The sequence below is a fragment of the Syngnathus scovelli genome, chromosome 3, assembly GCF_024217435.2.
Source record: "Syngnathus scovelli strain Florida chromosome 3, RoL_Ssco_1.2, whole genome shotgun sequence".
In the NCBI taxonomy this organism is placed as follows: Eukaryota; Metazoa; Chordata; class Actinopteri; order Syngnathiformes; family Syngnathidae; genus Syngnathus; species Syngnathus scovelli.
In genome coordinates this window covers 4,915,114-4,933,820 of record NC_090849.1, presented here as the reverse complement: position 1 = coordinate 4,933,820, position 18,707 = coordinate 4,915,114, and the positions used below count along the sequence as shown (strand labels likewise).

The window sequence follows — 18,707 nt, the reverse complement described above, 5'->3', positions numbered from 1 at the left end:
GGCCGCCGGAAGTCGAACGAGGCTCCGCGATCTCATCCGCGGTGCTTGTAAAGCGCCGAACCGCTGGGCCGGAGCTATTTTCGGCCACTTGGCGCGTGCGAACGGCCTCCCGGTGGTGCTGGGCGGCGCGCGCGAGCTTGCCGGCCGCCGGAAGTCGAACGAGGCTCCGCGATCTCATCCGCGGTGCTTGTAAAGTGCCGAACCGTTGGGCCGGAGCTATTTCCGGCCACTGGGCGCGTGCGCACGGCCTATCGGTGGTCCCGGGCGGCGTGCGTGAGCTCGCTGGCCGCTGGAAGTCGAACGCGGCTCCGCGATCTCATCCGCGGTGCTTGTAAAGTGCCGAACCGCTGGGCCGGAGCTATTTTCGGCCACTAGGCGCGTGCGCACGGCCTCCCGGTGGTGCCGGGCGGCGCGCGCGAGCTCGCCGGCCGCGGGAAGTCGAAAGAGGCTCCGCGATCTCATCCGCGGTGCTTGTAAAGTGCCGATCCGCTGGTCCGGGGCTATTTTCAGCCACTTGGCGCATGCGCACGGCCTCCCGGTGGTGCCGGGCGGCGCGCGCGAGCTCGCCGGCCGCCGGAAGTCGAACGAGGCTCCGCGATCTCATCCGCGGTGCTTGTAAAGCGCCGAACCGCTGGGCCGGAGCTATTTTCTGCCACTTTACGATTTGTTCTGTCCAACCCGGACTGACTGAGGTCTGTTGGTGAGGAAGTCTAGCAGCCAGCTGCGAAGGGGGGTGTTGAAGCCCAGGTGTTCCAATTTTCCTACCAGATGCTGTGGGATGATGGTGTTAAACGCTGAGCTGAAGTCCAGGAACAGCATCCGCACATGGGTGTTCTTCTCCTCCAGGTGAGCCAGGCTCAGGTGAAGAACGGAGGAGATGGCGTCCTGAGTGGAGCGGTTTTGCCGGTCGCCAAACTGGAACGGGTCGAATGTTGGGGGGAGTCTGGAAACGATGTGATCTTTAAGCAGCCTTTCGAAGCACTTCATCATGATCGGAGTCAGTGCAACAGGCCGGTAATCATTAAATGAGGTGATTTGAGGTTTCTTCCCTAAACACACGCCCAGGAATGTTGTCGGGGCCGGGGGCCTTACGGGGGTTGACTCTCCTCAGGGTCTTCAACACATCGGCGGAGTCAAGGCAGAGTACCTCCTCTTCCTGATGGGGGACATTTTGAACTGCTGGAGTGCCGTTTAGTGCCTCGAACCTCCCAAAGAAGTTATTTAGACCATTTAGAAAGTCAGCATCAACTTCACCCACCGGGGGGGAGGGTGAGTTGTAGTCTGTAATCGCCCGTATGCCTTGCCACATACTCCTGGTGTTGTTGGCGTCGTGGAAACGATCCTGAATTTTTCGACTGTGGTCTCGCTTCGCTACCCTGATGGCACGGTTCAAGTTGGCTCTCGCTGTCCTCAGTGTCTCCTTGTCGCCAGACTTGAAGGCAGAGTTCCGCGCTCCTAGCGTTTGACGTACCTCCTCAGTCATCCAGGGTCGTTGGTTGCCCCGGTTGATGATATTCTTAGTGGTGCTGACGTCCTCGGTGCATTTGTTGATGTTGGCTGACACAGTCTTGGCACACGCATGTCAAATCTACATCGGGAAAACTGGGAGGGAGGGAGGGAGGGAGGCAGGCAGGCAGGCAGGCAGGGAGGCAGGCAGCGAGGCAGGCAGGGAGGCAGGCAGGGAGGCAGGCAGTGTCTGTCTGTTGAGGTTTTCACCTTGTTCTTCCCCTGCTGAAGTTCTAACTGGACGTCCATCAGTTTGGCTCTCAGCTCGTCATTGGCGGCCTGAAGGGCGTCCGTTCGCTCCACCTTGGCCCGCCCTGCCGGAGCTCGTTTGGACATCTCTTATTCGAGTCTCGCCCGGTCGTCAGTCAGAGATCACAACATTTGTACCTGGAGAGCACAAACGCAGCGCTGTTTTCCACTGGCTTCGGACTCAACTTCAATCGGTACCGTAACTTACAACATCATAAACATAGATCTAGCTTGACTTATTCATTGAATAAATGCATTTGGTTCTTCAAAACTGCATCACGCAACATAGCGTGACCGAGACGGCCGTTATCCACCTGCGTGAAGTTATTTGGTGAAATGAATGAGATGTTTAAGACACCATCGTTCTGTCTCTATGTAGATGAAGGGAAATAATCGATTGCTGAAGGTCCAAAGGTGTTGTGATAAACAAATAAACATATTAGTGATTAGTGACATATTTGTGATAAACATATTAGGCAGGATAATCACATATGTTAACTTGACTGCCCACACTGTATTTATTTATGGTTATTTGTTAAATCGAGTACTGTTAGACATGAAATAGGAAGTGTTTAACATAAATGGACGACGAAAGGGGTACTCACCATTGTAGCTCCTGCTGGTCAATGATACGAGCCTCTTCTTGCAGTAGAAAACATACAGCCAACAAACACCGTGGAACCTAAAGGAATCAAATTAAACATTAACATTTAGCCTCAACCAACATTCACAGATACAACGCAACGCAAACTACACAAAGGTAAATCTTTTTTTTGTTTGTTTATTTCAGCTCGTACACAGACATCATCAAAGTCACACTTTCTTTACAGAGCTTAGAGTTCGTTTCGTACTCGCCGAAAATGGAACGGGGAGAAGCAGCCTTGCTTATCGAGTCCCGTCCCAAAACTTTCACCCAAAGATTTTTCGTGTTTTCACAGATATTTATCACACAGCAATTTCATGAGAGTCTTCACAGATATTATGTAACACATTAATTTTAAAATAGTCAACATCAAAATTTATGGTTATGTATGATGCTAATATTTGTACATTAGTACATTTACATATTAGTTCCAAAAATAGCCAACATCAGAAATTTATGGTTATGTATGATGCTAAAATTTGGAATTTGAATGATTTGTAACGAGTGTAACAAACAGCTATCAATGCTTTCGTCCCAGGGTTGCCGCAGACTCAGCTTACGAAATTAGATATGAGAGAGGCTCTCAGTTTCTTCTTGAAGTCCTTTAAATTATCGGACAGTTTTAGGTCAGAGTTCAGTTTGTTCCAATTTCTTACACCGACAACTGTCCTCCAAGTGTACTGGACACTTGTCGTTGGTCAAAGTTTAATAATCCTCTGAGGTCGTGTTTTGTGTCCCTGAGGGTGAATAGGCTTTGAATATTTACTGGTAGTATACATCTAGAAACTTTGTACACATTTAACAGTCCTGCAAAAGTGATTAAGTCTTGGAGCTTCAGTATTCCAGTGTTTATAAAGAGGTCGTTCGTGTGAGAATTGTACGGCTTTTTGCAAATGATCCTCAGTGCTCTTTTCTGTTGTTTGTAAAGTGATTCTAATGATGTCTGGTATGCGTGACCCCAGACCTCTGAACAATAGTATAGATGTGGCTCTATGAGTGTCAAATACATTATTCTTAAAGCAGATGTACTAATTTTATTTTGCAGCCTCCACAGAATGGCCATATTTCTTGATATTTTTTTGCACAAGTTTGTAATTTGTTGTTTCCAGTTAAGTAAACAATCAAGTGTTATGCCAAGCATTTGATACTCATTAACTCGTTCAATCTTGATACCGTTCGACACTAAGTTTAAGTCTTCGCTTGGTTTTCTTTTCCCAAATAGCATATATTTAGTTTTGGATGGATTTAAAGATAATTTATTTGCATTGAACCAAGCCTGTAAAATTGACATTTCTCTGTTTATACAAGCTTCCATGTGTCTTAAATCATGTCCAGTACATAATATACTGGTGTCATCGGCAAACATTACCATTTTGAGGGAACATGCCTTTGCAATGTCATTTATGTATAGCGTGAATAACCTAGGGCCCAGAATTGACCCTTGGGGGACGCCACACGTTATTTTCAATCTAGGTGACCTTTTGGTCTCTACCTGTACAAATTGGGTTCTATTTTTTAAGTAACTCCTGATCCATTTTAAGGCTGTACCCTTTACCCCATATCTATACAATTTCTCAATCAATATTTCATGATGAATTCTGTCAAAGGCCTTTTTAATATCAAGAAATATTCCAATGCTATATAGTTTTCTATCCATCGCCATTTTAGTGGTTTCTACAAAATCCAAAAGTGCATGTGCAGTCGAATGTTTTTTACGAAAACCATATTGATTTTTCGACAGTATATTTTTTTGTTCAATGTAATTCATCAGCCTGCTATTGAATAATTTCTCAATGATTTTAGAACATTGGGGTAGGATAGAGATTGGGCGATAGTTGGTGATCAGGTGTTTGTCTCCTTTTTTAAATATGGGTAGAACTTTGGCAATTTTCATTTTATCAGGAAATATCCCGCTGTTGAATGATAGATTGCAGATATGTGTAAGTGGAGGCGAAATGGCATGCACTATATATTTTAGCGTCCTCATGTCTAGTTCATCAACGTCAATTGATTTCTTGCTTGAACAACTCAGTATAGTATCTTCGACTTCCTTCAAAGTTATCTGGGACAGTGAAAAGTCGTCAGCAGTATTGTTTATTCCACGATCAAAAACATTCCAGTTTATATCTTGAGAAGGTATGTCTCGGGCGAGTCTTGCCCCCACTTCGACAAAGAACTGATTAAACTTATCTGCGATTTGCTGGGGGTCATCCACTATTAGACCGTCAATGACCAAGTGTGTTTTTTCATTTCTCTTTCTTCTGCCCTCTGTGATAGAATAAATTATGTCCCAAAGTTTTTTAGTGTAATTTTGGCTTTCGGCTAATAATATTCCATTGTACTCTTGTTTGGCTGTCCTCAATTTATTATTGACAGAATTTCTATAAGTTTTATACTTCTTGTGAGATCTATCCGTCTTGTCCTTCAGAAATTGCTTATATAATTTATTTATTTTCTTGCATGCATTTAGTAGTGTTTTGTTTAGCCATGGTTTGACATTTTAGTTTCTTTTTGATTGTACGCTTGTATTTTTTTCTGTGATAATAGGGCAGTGCTTTTCATATGTTTCAAGCAATGTTTTTAGAAAGTTTTCATAGGCTCTGTTGACATTATTTTCCATATAAACCTCGGCCCATGAATTTCCTCTGAGTTCTTGGTCTAGGTTTCTAAGTACGGCATTGCTTTTTGTTCTCTTTGGTGAGTTTGCTGACTTTTGAGGGTTTGGCATTCTTTGGCCACTAATGCAGAAGACCGGTAAGTGATCAGATGTATCACATATCAGGATGCCACTGATATGTTTACCATAATATTCAAGATGGCGGCGCGTGCACACGCAGCGGCCACTCTCTGTCCCGTCAGTACGGTGATTTGTTCGTCTAATGAGTGTTTGTCCGACAGTCTTATGTGTTCGTCTCGTCGTGCTTTATTGTGCTACATGTACAGCAGGCAGGTTCTGCTCGACATCGGCAGAAGTGGGTTTTGTGGCGTTCTGGACTTTGAAGCGGCGACATTAAAGGCGCTCGGACTGCTACGTCCTGAAACGTCGCCGACCTCGCCCGCTATTCCTCCCCCGGTTGGGAGCCGTCGGAAACGGTGTGCGAGGAGGCAGAAGAGGGGCAAGCGCGGAGGCGTCCGGCCCAGGCTGGCGGCCAACCCAGCGCGCCCGGCGGTGCCCTCCATTCTTCTGGTGAATGTTCGATCGCTGGACAACAAAATGGATTACGTTCGCCTGCTGAAGTCTACGAACCGGACGGTGCGGAACTGCTGTGTGCTCGTGTTCACCGAGACCTGGTTGACTGACAACATTCCGGACTCTGCCGTATATCTGGAGCGGTTAGCGTGCTATCGGGCGGACCGTGCCATTGTACGAGGGGGAAAGTCGCGAGGAGGTGGAATATGCGTCTACATCCGAGAGGAATGGTGCCGGGACTCTGTGGTGGTATGTAAGCACTGCTCGCCACTTGTGGAGTTTGTGATCATCAAATGCCGTCCTTTTTACCTGCCGAGGGAATTTACCGCGATTCTGCTAGTCGCGGTATACATCCCGCCTACCAACATCGAAGGCGACAGGATCGCGGCGCTTGGTGAACTGTACCAGGCTGTCAGTGAACAGCAGACAGCGCACCCTGACGGTTTCACCATCTTCGCTGGAGACTTCAATCATGCCAACCTGAAGTCTGTTTTCTCGAGGCTTTACCAGCATGTTACTTTTCCGACACGTGGAGACAGCTTCCTGGACCTGGTCTACTCTGCGCAAAAGGGAGCTTTCAAAACCACCCCCCTCCCCCATCTTGGGCTATCTGACCATCTCATCGTTTTGCTTTTGCCCGCATACAGACAATTAGTGAAGGCATCCAGACCGGTTCGGAGGTGGGTTTGGGTGTGGCCTGAGGGTGCCTCCGATGCACTTCGTGACTGCTTTGACACCACTGACTGGGACTTGTTTAAGCAGGCAGCCACCTACAACGATCGGACGGACATAGAGGAGTATACTGACTCTGTTACCTCTTACATCACGAAGTGCATCGATGATGTGACTTGCTCGAAATCCGTCGTCACTCGAGCGAACTGGAAGCCGTGGCTGACAGGGGCTGTCCTCAGACTGCTGAGGGCCAGGGAGAAGGCTTTCAGAGCGGGGGATGAGGCTGGCTTGAGGACAGCAATCGCCGACCTGTCCCGAGGCATCAAAGAAGCGAAGAAGGCGTTCTCGTGCAAGGTCTCCACCCACTTCAAGGACAGCAAGGACGCACGTAGCCTTTGGCGGGGCATTCAGACCATCACGGACTACAAGCCCGCGCCGTCTGCTGAACGATCTGAACCGCTTCTTTGCTGGCTTCGACGCCCAGAACAGCACTTGCCCGCTGAAGAACACTCCCCCCCCCCCCCCCCCCCACACGAGCAGCCCCTGCGCCTCTCTGCCGACGGTGTGAGGAGGGCGCTTGCCGCTATTGACACCCGTAAGGCGGCGGGCCCTGACAACATCCCGGGTCGAGCGCTGAAGGACTGCGCTGGGGAGCTGTCGGGTGTCTTCACGGACATCTTTAACGTTTCCCTGCAGCAGGCCATCGTCCCCTCGTGTTTCAAGGCTGCCACCATTGTTCCTGTGCCGAAGAAACCTGCACCGTCCTGCTTCAATGACTACCGCCCCGTGGCACTGACGCCCATCATCATGAAGTGCTTTGAGCGGCTTGTCATGGAGCACATCAAATCCGCCATTGACCCTTTCCAGTTCGCGTACCGTGCCAAGCGGTCCTCTGAGGATGCCATCTGCTCTGCCCTCCACTCGGCCCTCACACACCTGGAGAGAAAGGACTCTTATGTGAGGTTGCTGTTTGTGGACTTCAGCTCTGCCTTCAACACCATTGTGCCGCAGCGTCTCATCTGCAAACTCAACGAGCTGGGCCTCAGTACCTCCCTCTGCAACTGGCTACTGGACTTCCTCTGTCAGAGGCCTCAGGTGGTGCGTGTTGGCGACAAAATCTCCGCCAGCATCACGCTGAGCACGGGGGGCCCCCAGGGCTGCGTGCTCAGTCCACTGCTCTTCACCCTGCTGACGCATGATTGCACTGCGACCTACAGCGACAACCACATTGTGAAGTTTGCTGACGACACGACTCTGGTGGGTCTCATCACGAAGGGCGACGAGACTCGGTACAGGTCGGAAGTTGACCTTCTGACCACGTGGTGCAGGGACAACAACCTCCTGCTGAACGTCAACAAGACCAAGGAAATCGTTGTTGACTTCCGGAAGGGTCACACAAAACACCTGCCGCTGATCATCGATGGTGCTGTGGTGGAGAGGGTGAGCTGCACCAAGTTCCTGGGGGTGCACATCAGTGAGGACCTCTCCTGGTCTGCAAACACCTCGTCACTGGCAAAGAAAGCTCAGCGCCGCCTGTACTTCCTGCGGAAGCTCAGGCGTGCATGTGCTCCTCAGGCAGTCCTGTCTACATTCTACCGTGGCACCGTTGAGAGCGTCCTCACCAGTTGCATCGCTGTCTGGGGTGGTAACTGCACTGAACAGAACTTGAAGGCCCTGCAGCGCATAGTGAATACGGCTGGTAAGATTATTGGTGCTTCGCTCCCCTCCCTGAAGGACATTTACACTTCCCATCTCGCCCGCAAGGCAACCTCGATTGCGAGAGATGTGAGTCACCCGGCTCACTCTTTGTTTGACCTTCTGCCCTCTGGGAAGAGGTACAGGAGCCTGTGCTCCCGCACCACCAGACTCGCCAACAGCTTCTTTCACCAGGCTGTTAGGACCCTGAACTCGCTACCCCCTTCTGCGTAGCGTGCGGTACCGTTGCGCTATTTTCTGGAATGTCTGCTGTACGCGCACTTGCTACTTTTTTGCTCCTCTTATTTATTTATTTATTTATTTATTTATTTATTTATTTATTTATTGTGTTATTTATTCATTATTTATTCGGCATGCTGTTGTTATACTTTACTTGTTTGTCTGTTGTGGGCCATGTCTTGTCACCGTGGGATAGGGGGAACGGAATTTCGGTTTCTTTGTGTGTCTTTGGCATGTGGAGAAATTGACAATAAAGCTGACTTTGACTTTGATAATAATTAGTATAGATGTTGTCAATTAGTGTTGCACTCTGAGGCGTGATTTGGCTTGGTTTGGTAATGAGTGGGCGTAGCCCGTGTGAGTACATTTGGTTCACAAAAACTTCCGTTTGCATGTTTTGACTTCGTCTTAGAAGGTCAATGTTAAAATCACCACATATGTACATTTCTTTGTGTCTTATTTTTGAGAGGAGTACGGTTACTTGATTGTTGAACATTACAAGGTCGTTCGACGGAGCTCTATACATACAGCAGATTACAGACTTTTTCCCTGTACACAATTCAATTTCTACCGTCAGACATTCGAGCACATTCTCTATTGCAAGGGACAAGTCTTCCAAAATCTTCCAGTTGAGCCTGTCGTCAACGAACAGCGCGACTCCACCTCCAGATTTCTCCGACCGTTTTTTTTGGGCAAAATTATATCCGTTAAGATGAAAAGCTGCTCCCCTTTCTTCAGTAATCCATGTTTCCGATATTGCAATAATGTTGAAGCGTTTGTCCAAGGTCAACAGGTAATCCTGAATTTTGTCGAAATTTGCGTATAAACTCCTGCTGTTTATATGGATCAAAGAAAGTTTCTCTCCGTCGTCATTTATTTTGTTTAGGTTTTCTTCCAAAAAATATCCACAAGTGTCCACTTCGCTTGTATAAAAATTGCTTTCCGAGTCAATGCTTAGATTTGGGTCATGGGCACAATATTGATTTGTAGGCAGAGTCACATTTTCATAGGCTTTTACCAGGTCCATCAGGATCTTTTGTTTATCTTGATTTGCCAGATTCCATGATTTATGTTTTTGGACTTTCCATTTTCTTAATTTGCAAATTGGTCCAGCTCAACCAAGGCCCTGATGAGCACTGGTCTTGTATTTTCTGGGGTAGCTGCATTTTAGACGTTATGTCTACATTCTACCGTGGCACCATTGAGAGCGTCCTCACTAGTTGCATCGCTGTCTGGGGTGGTAACTGCACTGAACAGAACTTGAAGGCCCTGCAGCGCATAGTGAATACGGCTGGTAAGATTATTGGTGCTTCGCTCCCCTCCCTGAAGGACATTTACACCTCCCATCTCGCCCGCAAGGCAACCTCGATTGCCAGAGATGTGAGTCACCCGGCTCACTCTTTGTTTGACCTTCTGCCCTCTGGGAAGAGGTACAGGAGCCTGCGCTCCCGCACCACCAGACTTGCCAACAGCTTCTTTCTCCAGGCTGTTAGGGCCCTGAACTCGCTACCCCCTTCTGCGTAGCGTGTGGCACTGTTGCGCTATTTTCGGGAATGTCTGCTGTACGCGCACTTGCTCCTTTTTTTCTGCTCCTCTTATTTATTTATTTATTGTTGTGTTATTTGTCTGTTGTGAGCCATGTCTTGTCACCGTGGGATAGGGGGGAACGAAATTTCGGTTTCTTTGTGTGTCTTTGGCATGTGGAGAAATTGACAATAAAGCTGACTTTAACTTTGACTTTGATTTGGTTTCACGTAGATTTTACAGTTTGGCGTCCAGGTGCTCTGAATTTTCCCTTGTTTTCTTAACTGTCGGGCTTTCCAGGCGATGGTGGCGTATTTTTTAGTAAGATTTTCGTTTATATAGACTTTGGAACCTTTCAAATTTCTTCCTTTCTTGAGCAGATCTGTTTTAAATTTGAAGCAGGTAACATGAATCCAGAGTGTCTTTCTCTAGAGCTATGTTCTTTGTTTTAAGAAACGCGGTAACTTGAGCTTCAATGGAGCGATTATCCTGCTCCTCTGCCTGCGAGCCGATAACACCACTCGCCTGATTTGCATAAGTTCTGGGCAAGATTTTAAGGCCGGTAATGAAGACATCATTACCTTTGATCTGCTGGCCGAGGTACTCCACTTCGTTTGTGAGGTCGCTGATCAATTTATCCTTGTTCTTGTTCTCTTCTTTGAGAGATTTGACCTCTCTCCTTAGTTCCTGGACCTCCGCAAGTTGTTTGATGATTTCTTGCTGTCCACTCTGCATTTCTTTCAGGACTTTTTTAACTTCTTCTATTTCATTTTTAACGTCTAAAACTTCTTCTATTCTACTCTGCATTTCTTGCAGAGCTTTCTTGATTTCTTCATAACTTTCGGACTCCCGGGTATCCCTTTTCGGTGCCATTTATAATCCTCGCGTCTTGACGTTAGCTTAGATAGCCTAGCATGGTTAGCAACCACGATGGCGATTTTGTGCAGTATTTCCTTCCAAAGCTGCAATACAATTGCAAAGGCGGTTCGTGGGTTCGCTCGTCTTCCTTTCCTTTCGTCTGGTGTCTTTCCGAGAAGCTCGAGTCCGGTTCCCCGTTGGCGTGATTGTACACGTAGCGTAGACGTGATCACGCTGACACGCCAGTGCACATATGCCTTGTGCATTGACTACGACTTCTCTCAAGTTTGGAGTTGAGCAACACAATTTGCCTTTTTAAACACAACGAATTGTACTTACCGTGTACGCTCTGGACGGTCCAGTTGCAAGCAGAAAATAAAAATATTTCTCTTGTTAGTCGTATGTTACCATCCGCTGTGTCTTTGTCAACATCGCCGTTTTCCTACTTCCTGTTGCGAGCCACGCCCACGGATTTAAATTTTGGCGGAAGTTCCGCCCATTGACGTCGGTTTCGCGTATAGCAAATCCGATTGGTTGGGAAGGGGGCGCGGTTATGCAGCCGAGGGGTCCTGTGATCGGTGGGATGTGAAGTAGGCGTCGACGTCACGTCTGCGTCACGTGACCACGACGTGGCAGACGTCATATAGCAACCACTGTTTTGTTTAGTAGACTTACAGTCGTTATGCATTGACATAATGGCGCACACTCCAAATAGATTTAAATAAATTAAATAATTCTTCTGCCCACTCCCTTTTAAACAAGTTAACTCTCCCCGCGGATTTGAATTCCGGCGGAAGTTCCGCCCATCGACGTCCCGTCTGTCACGTGACCACAACGTGGCAGATGTCATATAGCAACCGCTGTTTTGTTTAGTAGATTTACAGTTGTTATGCATTGGCATAATGGTGTGCACTCAAAATAGATTTAAATAAATTAAATATTTCTTCTGCCCACTCCCTTTTAAACAAGTTAACTCTGCCCACGGATTCTAATTTCGGAGGAAGGTCCGCCCATTGACGTCTTGTCTGCGTCACGTGACCACGACGTAGCGACGTCATATAGTAACCGCTGTTTTGATCAGTAGACTTACAATTATTATGCGTTGACATAATGGCGCACTGGTTAGCATGTCCACCTCTTAAGCATGATGTTGCGGGTTCGACGCCTGATCAATGTTAGCATGGAGTGAGCTGAAGTGCATGGCGCTGAAGATTTGAATCTTTGAAATGCACTGAGGTCTGACATATCAGGCAGAATGGTTTGCCATCACGTTCAACAAAAAATAGAAACTTTCCCACTCTGATGAAAACGTCCTGTGTTCATCTACATATTTTCGTTTTGCTGTGCATCTTTTCCCTGCCATTTCGAGAGCCCAATTGACACTAATAGTTTACTGGAATGTGTTTGCCCATCCTACTTTGTGGAATTTCACCACATGCGCTTTTGACGAAAATACCAAATTGAACTCAAGTGAAGCCAACACGCACAAAACACACTTACACACACAAATGTTGATATGAACATAAAAGAGCCGCATGAATCCAAGCAAAGAGCCGCATGCGGTTCGGGAGTTGCGGCTTGGCCAAACCTGTACTATACAACTTTATTTGTATAAAATTTTCACAACAGCTGTCACACAAACAAAGCGGGAAAAACCGAAGACGTGCGTGTTCCGCCCACGCTGGATTTATTTGCACCTTTGAAAAGACACCGTATTGCCGCAGATGTGGCAAAGAGTACTTTTGGGCATCTGAGACGGAAGGATGTTCAAAGCATCATGTCACCTGCTCTGGTAGGCATGGTGGTGGGACGTTGAGGTCAACCGCTTTGGGGTTGGCTGAATCTTTGGTCGCAGGATGCCACACACTTGAAGACAGAAACAGAAAAGCAGAGCTAAATGCAAAATGTACACACCGGTGACTCCAATTTTTTCCCCCCTGAAGAAATGGATGGACGGGTGGCCCCGGCCGGCCGGTGGGACTCCGTTTTTTGTGGCGCTCTCTTCTGGTTCAAGAGTGCCCTGCATGTGAATTTGCCTTTCCTGCCTTCTGATTGGATGAGCGCCGGTGTGACGCGGTGCCTCTGTCACCGTGGCGGGGGGTATACGTCGGCATCGGAGCGTCTGCCAACGTCTGAGACCGGCTGGCAGTGTATTGGAGGTATCGAGTGCGGTGCCGCTGGAGCTCACTCACCAGCTGGTGTTAGGGCCACAGAATGAAGGCCAAGGAGAAGACTAGAAAGAGAAACAGAAACTTCTCCTCCAATTGTTTGATTTGTCTCTTCTGAGCTTCGATGAATTCTTTCAGCTCTTTGTTCCTCTAGGACGGACAAATGGAAAGTGGCGTTCAAAAGCCAGTAAGCGTGCAAGTAAGTGCCGAGCTGGCTTTGGGCCCTTACCTGTTGCGCGCTGTGCAGCAGATCCATTCTCTCTTGGAGGATGCAAGCGTCGCGCTCCCTCAACTCGCACATCAGGGCTCGCTTCCATTGGTCCACGGCGCTCCTAAGCTCTTCTCTCTGATCCGCCGTCAGCACGTCATTCACGCCAGCGTGGCTGGCTTTTTCGCCGTCCGTGGCGGGGCAGTCCCGCTGCGGTAGCGCCTCGTACAACATGGCCTCCAGCTCCAGGATCCTCTGGGCCGCAATCCTCGTCCATCAGTGGTCCGGCGGGAGATTTGAGGGCGGCTTACCTTATGATCCTGGTCCATTGAACGCTTCCTGAAGTCCAACTCTTCATCCAGGTAGCCCTTCTGCTTGCAGAACATATCCTAGCACAGCTCAAGGTCAGAATTGTTGGGGCATATTGCCGGAGTTCCCCTTGGCTGATGTCGCGTGTCTGTCTACCTTCTCACTTTCAATGTCCAACATCTTCTGTTGAAGTGCTGACTTGGTCACTTTGATGTATTCTAACCACTGAGGAAAGGCTGTTGTCACATCAGCAGAATGCGAGAGCGTGTGTGGACGTGCGCGTTACCTTCTCGGCTAGGGTGAGAAGGGTCCTGGCGTGAATCACGACCACCTGCTCCTCGTTGGTGATATTCTGCAAGAGCCCAAAGGCACAGCGTCAAAAAGCTTCTTTCAGCGCAAAGCCTTCCAAAAGTCACATTTGAGCCACCGAGTCTCGTGGAGTGCGAACATAAGGAGTTCGACATACACTCACGGCGTTATCGCCCAGGATGTCCAGCTTCTTCATCAGATCACTGATGACGATGTCCGGGGGAAAGGCGCAAGGAGCAATGTAAGGTGTTCTGGGACCTCGGGTTAAGGTTAGGGTTGCGAGGGACGCCTTACGTACGCTCACGCCCTCGGCCTCGCAGTAGATCTGCAAAGGGCTGAGACCGTCTGGGAAACGGACTTGCAGAAACTTCAAGACGGGGGAGCGCCACTCCCTCTCCTGAAAGGCAGAGGCATGCATCCGTCCGTCTGTCCGTCCGTCCGTCCGTCCGTCTGTCACATCTCTGGCCTCAACACGCTTGTGCGAGTCTTCCCACCTCCAGCTCCAGGATGCGGAACTCAAGCAGTTCGTTTTGGTCTCGGATATCCTGGATGTGCTCTTTCAGACGCGCTTCTTCCGCCTCCATCCGCCTGACCTGAAAAGACAGTCAGACCTCATCTGCGGGGGTTCACGACGGGTGTGACGCCAAGCGACTCCGCCCAGCGCCTTTCTTTCGGTCACCTTTTCGGCCAACTGCTGATTACTCTGATGCAGCAGCTGCTTCTCCTCCACCCACTTGACATTCTAGAAGAGACAAACGCGTGGACAGCTTTGGGTTGGTCCAGTAATGCCAGATGAATGAGTGACTGAAGAATGTAGCTATTTTGTCTGAGAAAAAGGTGTGCTCATTGATGACCTTACCTGTCCTTGTTGCTTCAGCGCTGACTCCAGATCTGCTACTCTGCTTTGATAGTGACCCATTTCTACCATCAGCTTTTCTCTGGTCTGAAAGGAGGAGGAGGGAAGCTCCTCCTTTCAGACCAGAGAACACCCGAGGCTGGGTGAGAACGGGGAGGCTGCGACCCGGCCGGGGGTTGCGGGAAGGGGCGCCACCTTGATCTCCTTCTCGGCGTCGTAGTCCCCTCCGCTGGTCTGGGCTAGCAGAGCGTAGGCTCGTTGCAGCGCTTGATATTCTTGCGTCAGCTGGCGGTAGCGAAGCTCCGCCTCCTCATGCACACACCAATGCAACACAGCACTAGTACCAGAATCAGTCAGACCGGCGACAAAGCACCCGCGACGCAAAGACGAGTCCGATTCCAGGCTGAAGAGGAATGTTTGGCGCCAATACGCTGGCAGAAATGGCGGGCTACCTCTTCGGGTTCCGTGTCGGGGGTTCTGTCGGTGTGAAAAGACAAGGACGATCCGTCCGAGTCCACCAACACGTCTTCGTCGTAGCCGTAAAATGTTTCGATGACCTGCGGGCGCGGAAGCAAACATCTCTCTGAACAAACTGAAGTGACACCTCACGATGAATCGACGAGAGGAACGATAGCGAGAAAAAGGCCATTTCATATTGCGCAACACCAAGCAGCCGCAAACAAACAGACTCACCTTGCAGGACCTCACGCTTTGTTCCTCCTCAGAGATTCTCGACGTCGGTATCGTAGCAGCAAATCTCTCTCCCGTCGACACAAATAATCCGCCTTTGAGATTCTTTGGATGCAAAGGGAATGAACGGCTCCGGCACAGAAACAAACGCGACTCACAATGACATTTCTGACATGAGCGCCTGTCTCCAGAGCCTGAAAAACACGTCACCGGTGATGGTTGGAGGGCCGCTCGTCTTTTCCAAAAGTGACAACTACAGGGTGTGTCAGGGTTTTCCAGATTGTTAGGGTTTTCCAGGTTATCTTTATCGTAGGATTATGTTGGAATGTAGACTATAATGATTAACCAATCTTGTCTTGCTCTCACAATGCAGTAAAATGAAGTGGTTGCTTCCTCTGCTTGAGTGACCAGCTGCAGAGGAAGCAATCAAAGTTGTTCTGTTTCCCACAACAGTGTAAAACACCCCCTGCTCTGATCTTATCAGAGGCCGGGGGTTCACCAAACCTGTCCACTCTCACCCCCACTCTGTTCCTCCTAATAAATATGCCCTTGCAGGAAGGAGACTTTCAGATTTCATTCCTTGAGCGAGTGAACTCTCCACCTGCAGGTGTCTAAAAGGACTTGCTTGTCTCCCGTGTGGTTCTTGCAAAATAAGTTGGAGAGAGCAAATCTCTAACATTTTGGTGCCGAAACCCGGGATCCCTCATACCCGCTATCTGGCTGACGAAGGAGGACGTGCTGCATTGTCGACAAGCCAGCGTCCATTAGGAGGACCTGGAGAAGAAAGTCCTGGGAAGAGAATTCTTCGCTGGGCCAGCATCTTAGGTCTGCCTTCGTCTGACAGAGGTGGATTGACGGGACCCGGCAGTGCAACGAACCAGGGGACAAGTAAGTTAAAGGCCTGTGATTGTGTTGTTGTTTGTGAAACGCGTAAACGTGTTACACTAAAGTTAAAATATGCAAATCAAGTGGTAAAGAAATGCAACTTGCTTCTAGAAGATAAATAAATAAAATTAGAATGTGCTGTCCTCGTGTGCATGGGAGGCACCAGCTCATGATCGACCACAGGAAATGGCCAGCCTGTGACGAATCATTGGTGCTGGAACCTACCTTCCGCACGCGAGAGCTGTGCATGTGTGTGCGTATGTGTTAAAATGATGAAGATTGGCTAAACTTTTAGTATAAAGAAATTTGCTAGACTGTTGTCTATTCAATTTACACCGCAGAACAGAAACAATTTGGGCAGATAAAAATGAGAGGAAAAGAGAGAAATCTGTTAGCGAGCAGAAACTAATCCACACTAGTGCATGTTAAGTGTCGAGCACACATGAGAAATTCGAAGAAAAAAAAAACGACGGAACATGCTTTCAGGAATTGGAAGAAGCTAAATTGTGAATTTAAGATTTTGCAATGCTACATTTAATAGGAATAATTGATTGGTTGTGTTATAAGATTATACAAAATTCTAAATGCAAGCTAAATCTGAGAGATTGAGTTCTTCAAATTTAAAAACAAAGAAAAAATTCAGATTAATTTGCCAGTTGTTTGTTTTAGTTAAGTTTTTTTGAACTGGTGGATTGTTCTACCAGGAAACTTGAGTTGAAAATGATATATGAATGTTGTGTGGTGAGCTTGGATGAATTGGGACCAATGTGATAGGAAGACTCCTTTTTGGAGACTGAGTGAGATGCATATGATGAGCGTTGATGAATGATTGCCTGAATGAAAGGTTGAATGGTTGAAGTCGTTGGCGACTACTATAGAAAATTAGTAGAGCGACTTTGATGAAAGAGTGATTTTGAGCAGGTTGAATGTTAGAAAGAAACACGTAGCTTTTGGATTGCTAATTAACTAGAGAAAAAACTGGAGAACCAGTAACACATGTAGAAGATGTGTGAACTGAGAAATTAAGAAGCGTTTTGGAAAGAAAGTCAAATTAAATGATGATGAAATCATATGTAGTAATACAACAATTTACTACATATGGATTCTCTAAATCATACAATTGAGTAAAATAAAACATACGTTTTGATTTGTATTCAAATTTCTAAGATTCTTATGATAAACAATGAGAAAACGATTGAAAAGTAACTAAAGAAACTACAAGAAAGTGAAAATGTCTAATCATTTGCTAGCTGAGTCGCTCCCCATTCGGGGAGGCCATCCATTTACTTGCTAAGCTAGTTGTCAAAACAGTCCAATTGCCACGAAACGTAGCTGTGTGCACGTGTGCAGTACACACACACACGAGACTGACTGATAAGGTGTCAAGAGGTGACAAGCTTGCAGACAGAACCACAAAGCTGCAGCGCAAAAGACACTTCAAATTTTATACACACAAGAAGCAGATTAAATCACTGAAACATTTTTAAAGATGTGCAGCGACAAAGTCCATAGAGTGAAATTCAATTATGAACGAAAAAAGGGGCAAGATTAGAGAATGGCATCTATAAATGACCTACCCCACCAAAGAACCTATGCAAATGGTGAGCAATATTGAGCCATGGTGCGTGTCACATGGCTCAAGAGGAGGGATAGTGGGGCAGGTCAGTCAGCTTTATACAACATATGGATTTCAAAGTCAAAGTCAAAGTCAAAGTCAGCTTTATTGTCAATTTCTCCACATGCCAAAGACACACAAAGAAACCGAAATTTCGTTCCCCCCTATCCCACGGTGAGAAGACATGGCTCACAACAGATGTTAGAGATTTGCTCACTCCAACTTATTTTGCAAGAACCACACGGGAGACAAGTAAGTCCTTTTGGACACCTGCAGGTGGAGAGTCCATTCGTCGCTGTCTGAACAGCGATTATCGAATGAAGTCTGACTCAGGCCTCTTGCAGGACCATTTTTATTGAGAGAAACAGAGTGGGGGTGAAAGTGGGGGTCAGAGTAGACAAATGGCCGAAGCCCCTGGCTGATCAAAGCACAGCAGGGGGTCCTTCACGATGTTGTGTGAACAAAACAACTTTGATTGCTTCCTCTGCAGCTAGTCAATCAGTTCAAAAGATCTTAGCACTTTGTTCTACTACTTTTGTTAAGACAGGACAGGCGAGGGTAATTATTACAGGTTACATTCCAACATAATCCTACGATAAAGATAACCTGGAAAACCCTAACATCTCCCTCCTGTTTTATCATATGATTATGTCACCCCAAACAACAAAGACAAGCAAGAAAAAAAAAACATATATACGTATAATGAAGAAAGTAGAATGGTAAAAATAAAAACAACAAACAATGATAGCAACACTTTCCAGTGGAGATGAGGCATTACCTCAAACTTATTGTGTAAGCGAAAAACCTGCTGGCCAGATGTTATTAGCAGGAAAATTCTTACACGGCCCCGTTGCCACAGGCGACCAGAATGCTATCAATAAAAAATAAAACAGTACATCATTGTATCCATCACTTGTGAAGCATTTTCGATGGTCAAATCAACAAGTTTCCGTAATACATGCTCAATAGAACAGCATCTACGCAATCCACGTCTCATTATCATTATCACAACTGTCACGTCTAAGAAGTTGTATATGTGCCCGTGTTTTCGTCAGCTGATGATGTTCTAGTCTGTAGGTGAGGTCTGTCA

The 18,707-nt window shown here is 47.4% G+C and overlaps 1 protein-coding gene and 1 long non-coding RNA gene across 2 annotated transcripts; both read right to left on the bottom strand.

Annotated features, from left to right (window-relative positions):
• Positions 1–1,656: 1,656 nt before the first annotated feature.
• Positions 1,657–11,042, bottom strand: LOC125993680 (uncharacterized). The gene is made up of 3 exons (XR_007490383.2): positions 10,917–11,042; positions 2,361–2,437; positions 1,657–1,893 (listed from the first exon to the last, which is right to left on the bottom strand). It is a non-coding gene; the product is annotated as an uncharacterized lncRNA (long non-coding RNA).
• Positions 11,043–12,094: 1,052 nt separating this feature from the next.
• On the bottom strand, positions 12,095–15,975 carry LOC137839500 (janus kinase and microtubule-interacting protein 3-like). Its single transcript, XM_068650293.1, has 9 exons — positions 15,121–15,975; positions 14,431–14,984; positions 14,251–14,313; positions 14,066–14,164; positions 13,735–13,968; positions 13,549–13,614; positions 13,419–13,487; positions 12,975–13,342; positions 12,095–12,895 (listed from the first exon to the last, which is right to left on the bottom strand). The coding sequence occupies exons 2-8, from the start codon at positions 14,497–14,499 to the stop codon at positions 13,115–13,117; spliced, it is 828 nt and encodes a 275-aa protein (XP_068506394.1). The 5' UTR covers positions 14,500–14,984; positions 15,121–15,975; the 3' UTR covers positions 12,095–12,895; positions 12,975–13,114.
• Between the last annotated feature and the right edge of the window lie 2,732 nt (positions 15,976–18,707).

Excerpts from the sequence above, each read along its gene's own strand:
- LOC137839500 (XM_068650293.1), bottom strand. The coding sequence starts at position 14,499 with ATGGTAGAAATGGGTCACTATCAAAGCAGAGTAGCAGATCTGGAGTCA. Across the intron at positions 13,969-14,065 it reads TCCGCATCCTGGAGCTGGAG|GAGAGGGAGTGGCGCTCCCC; the intron begins GTGGGAAGACTC and ends TCTGCCTTTCAG. Across the intron at positions 13,343-13,418 it reads TGGACATTGAAAGTGAGAAG|GATATGTTCTGCAAGCAGAA; the intron begins GTAGACAGACAC and ends GAGCTGTGCTAG.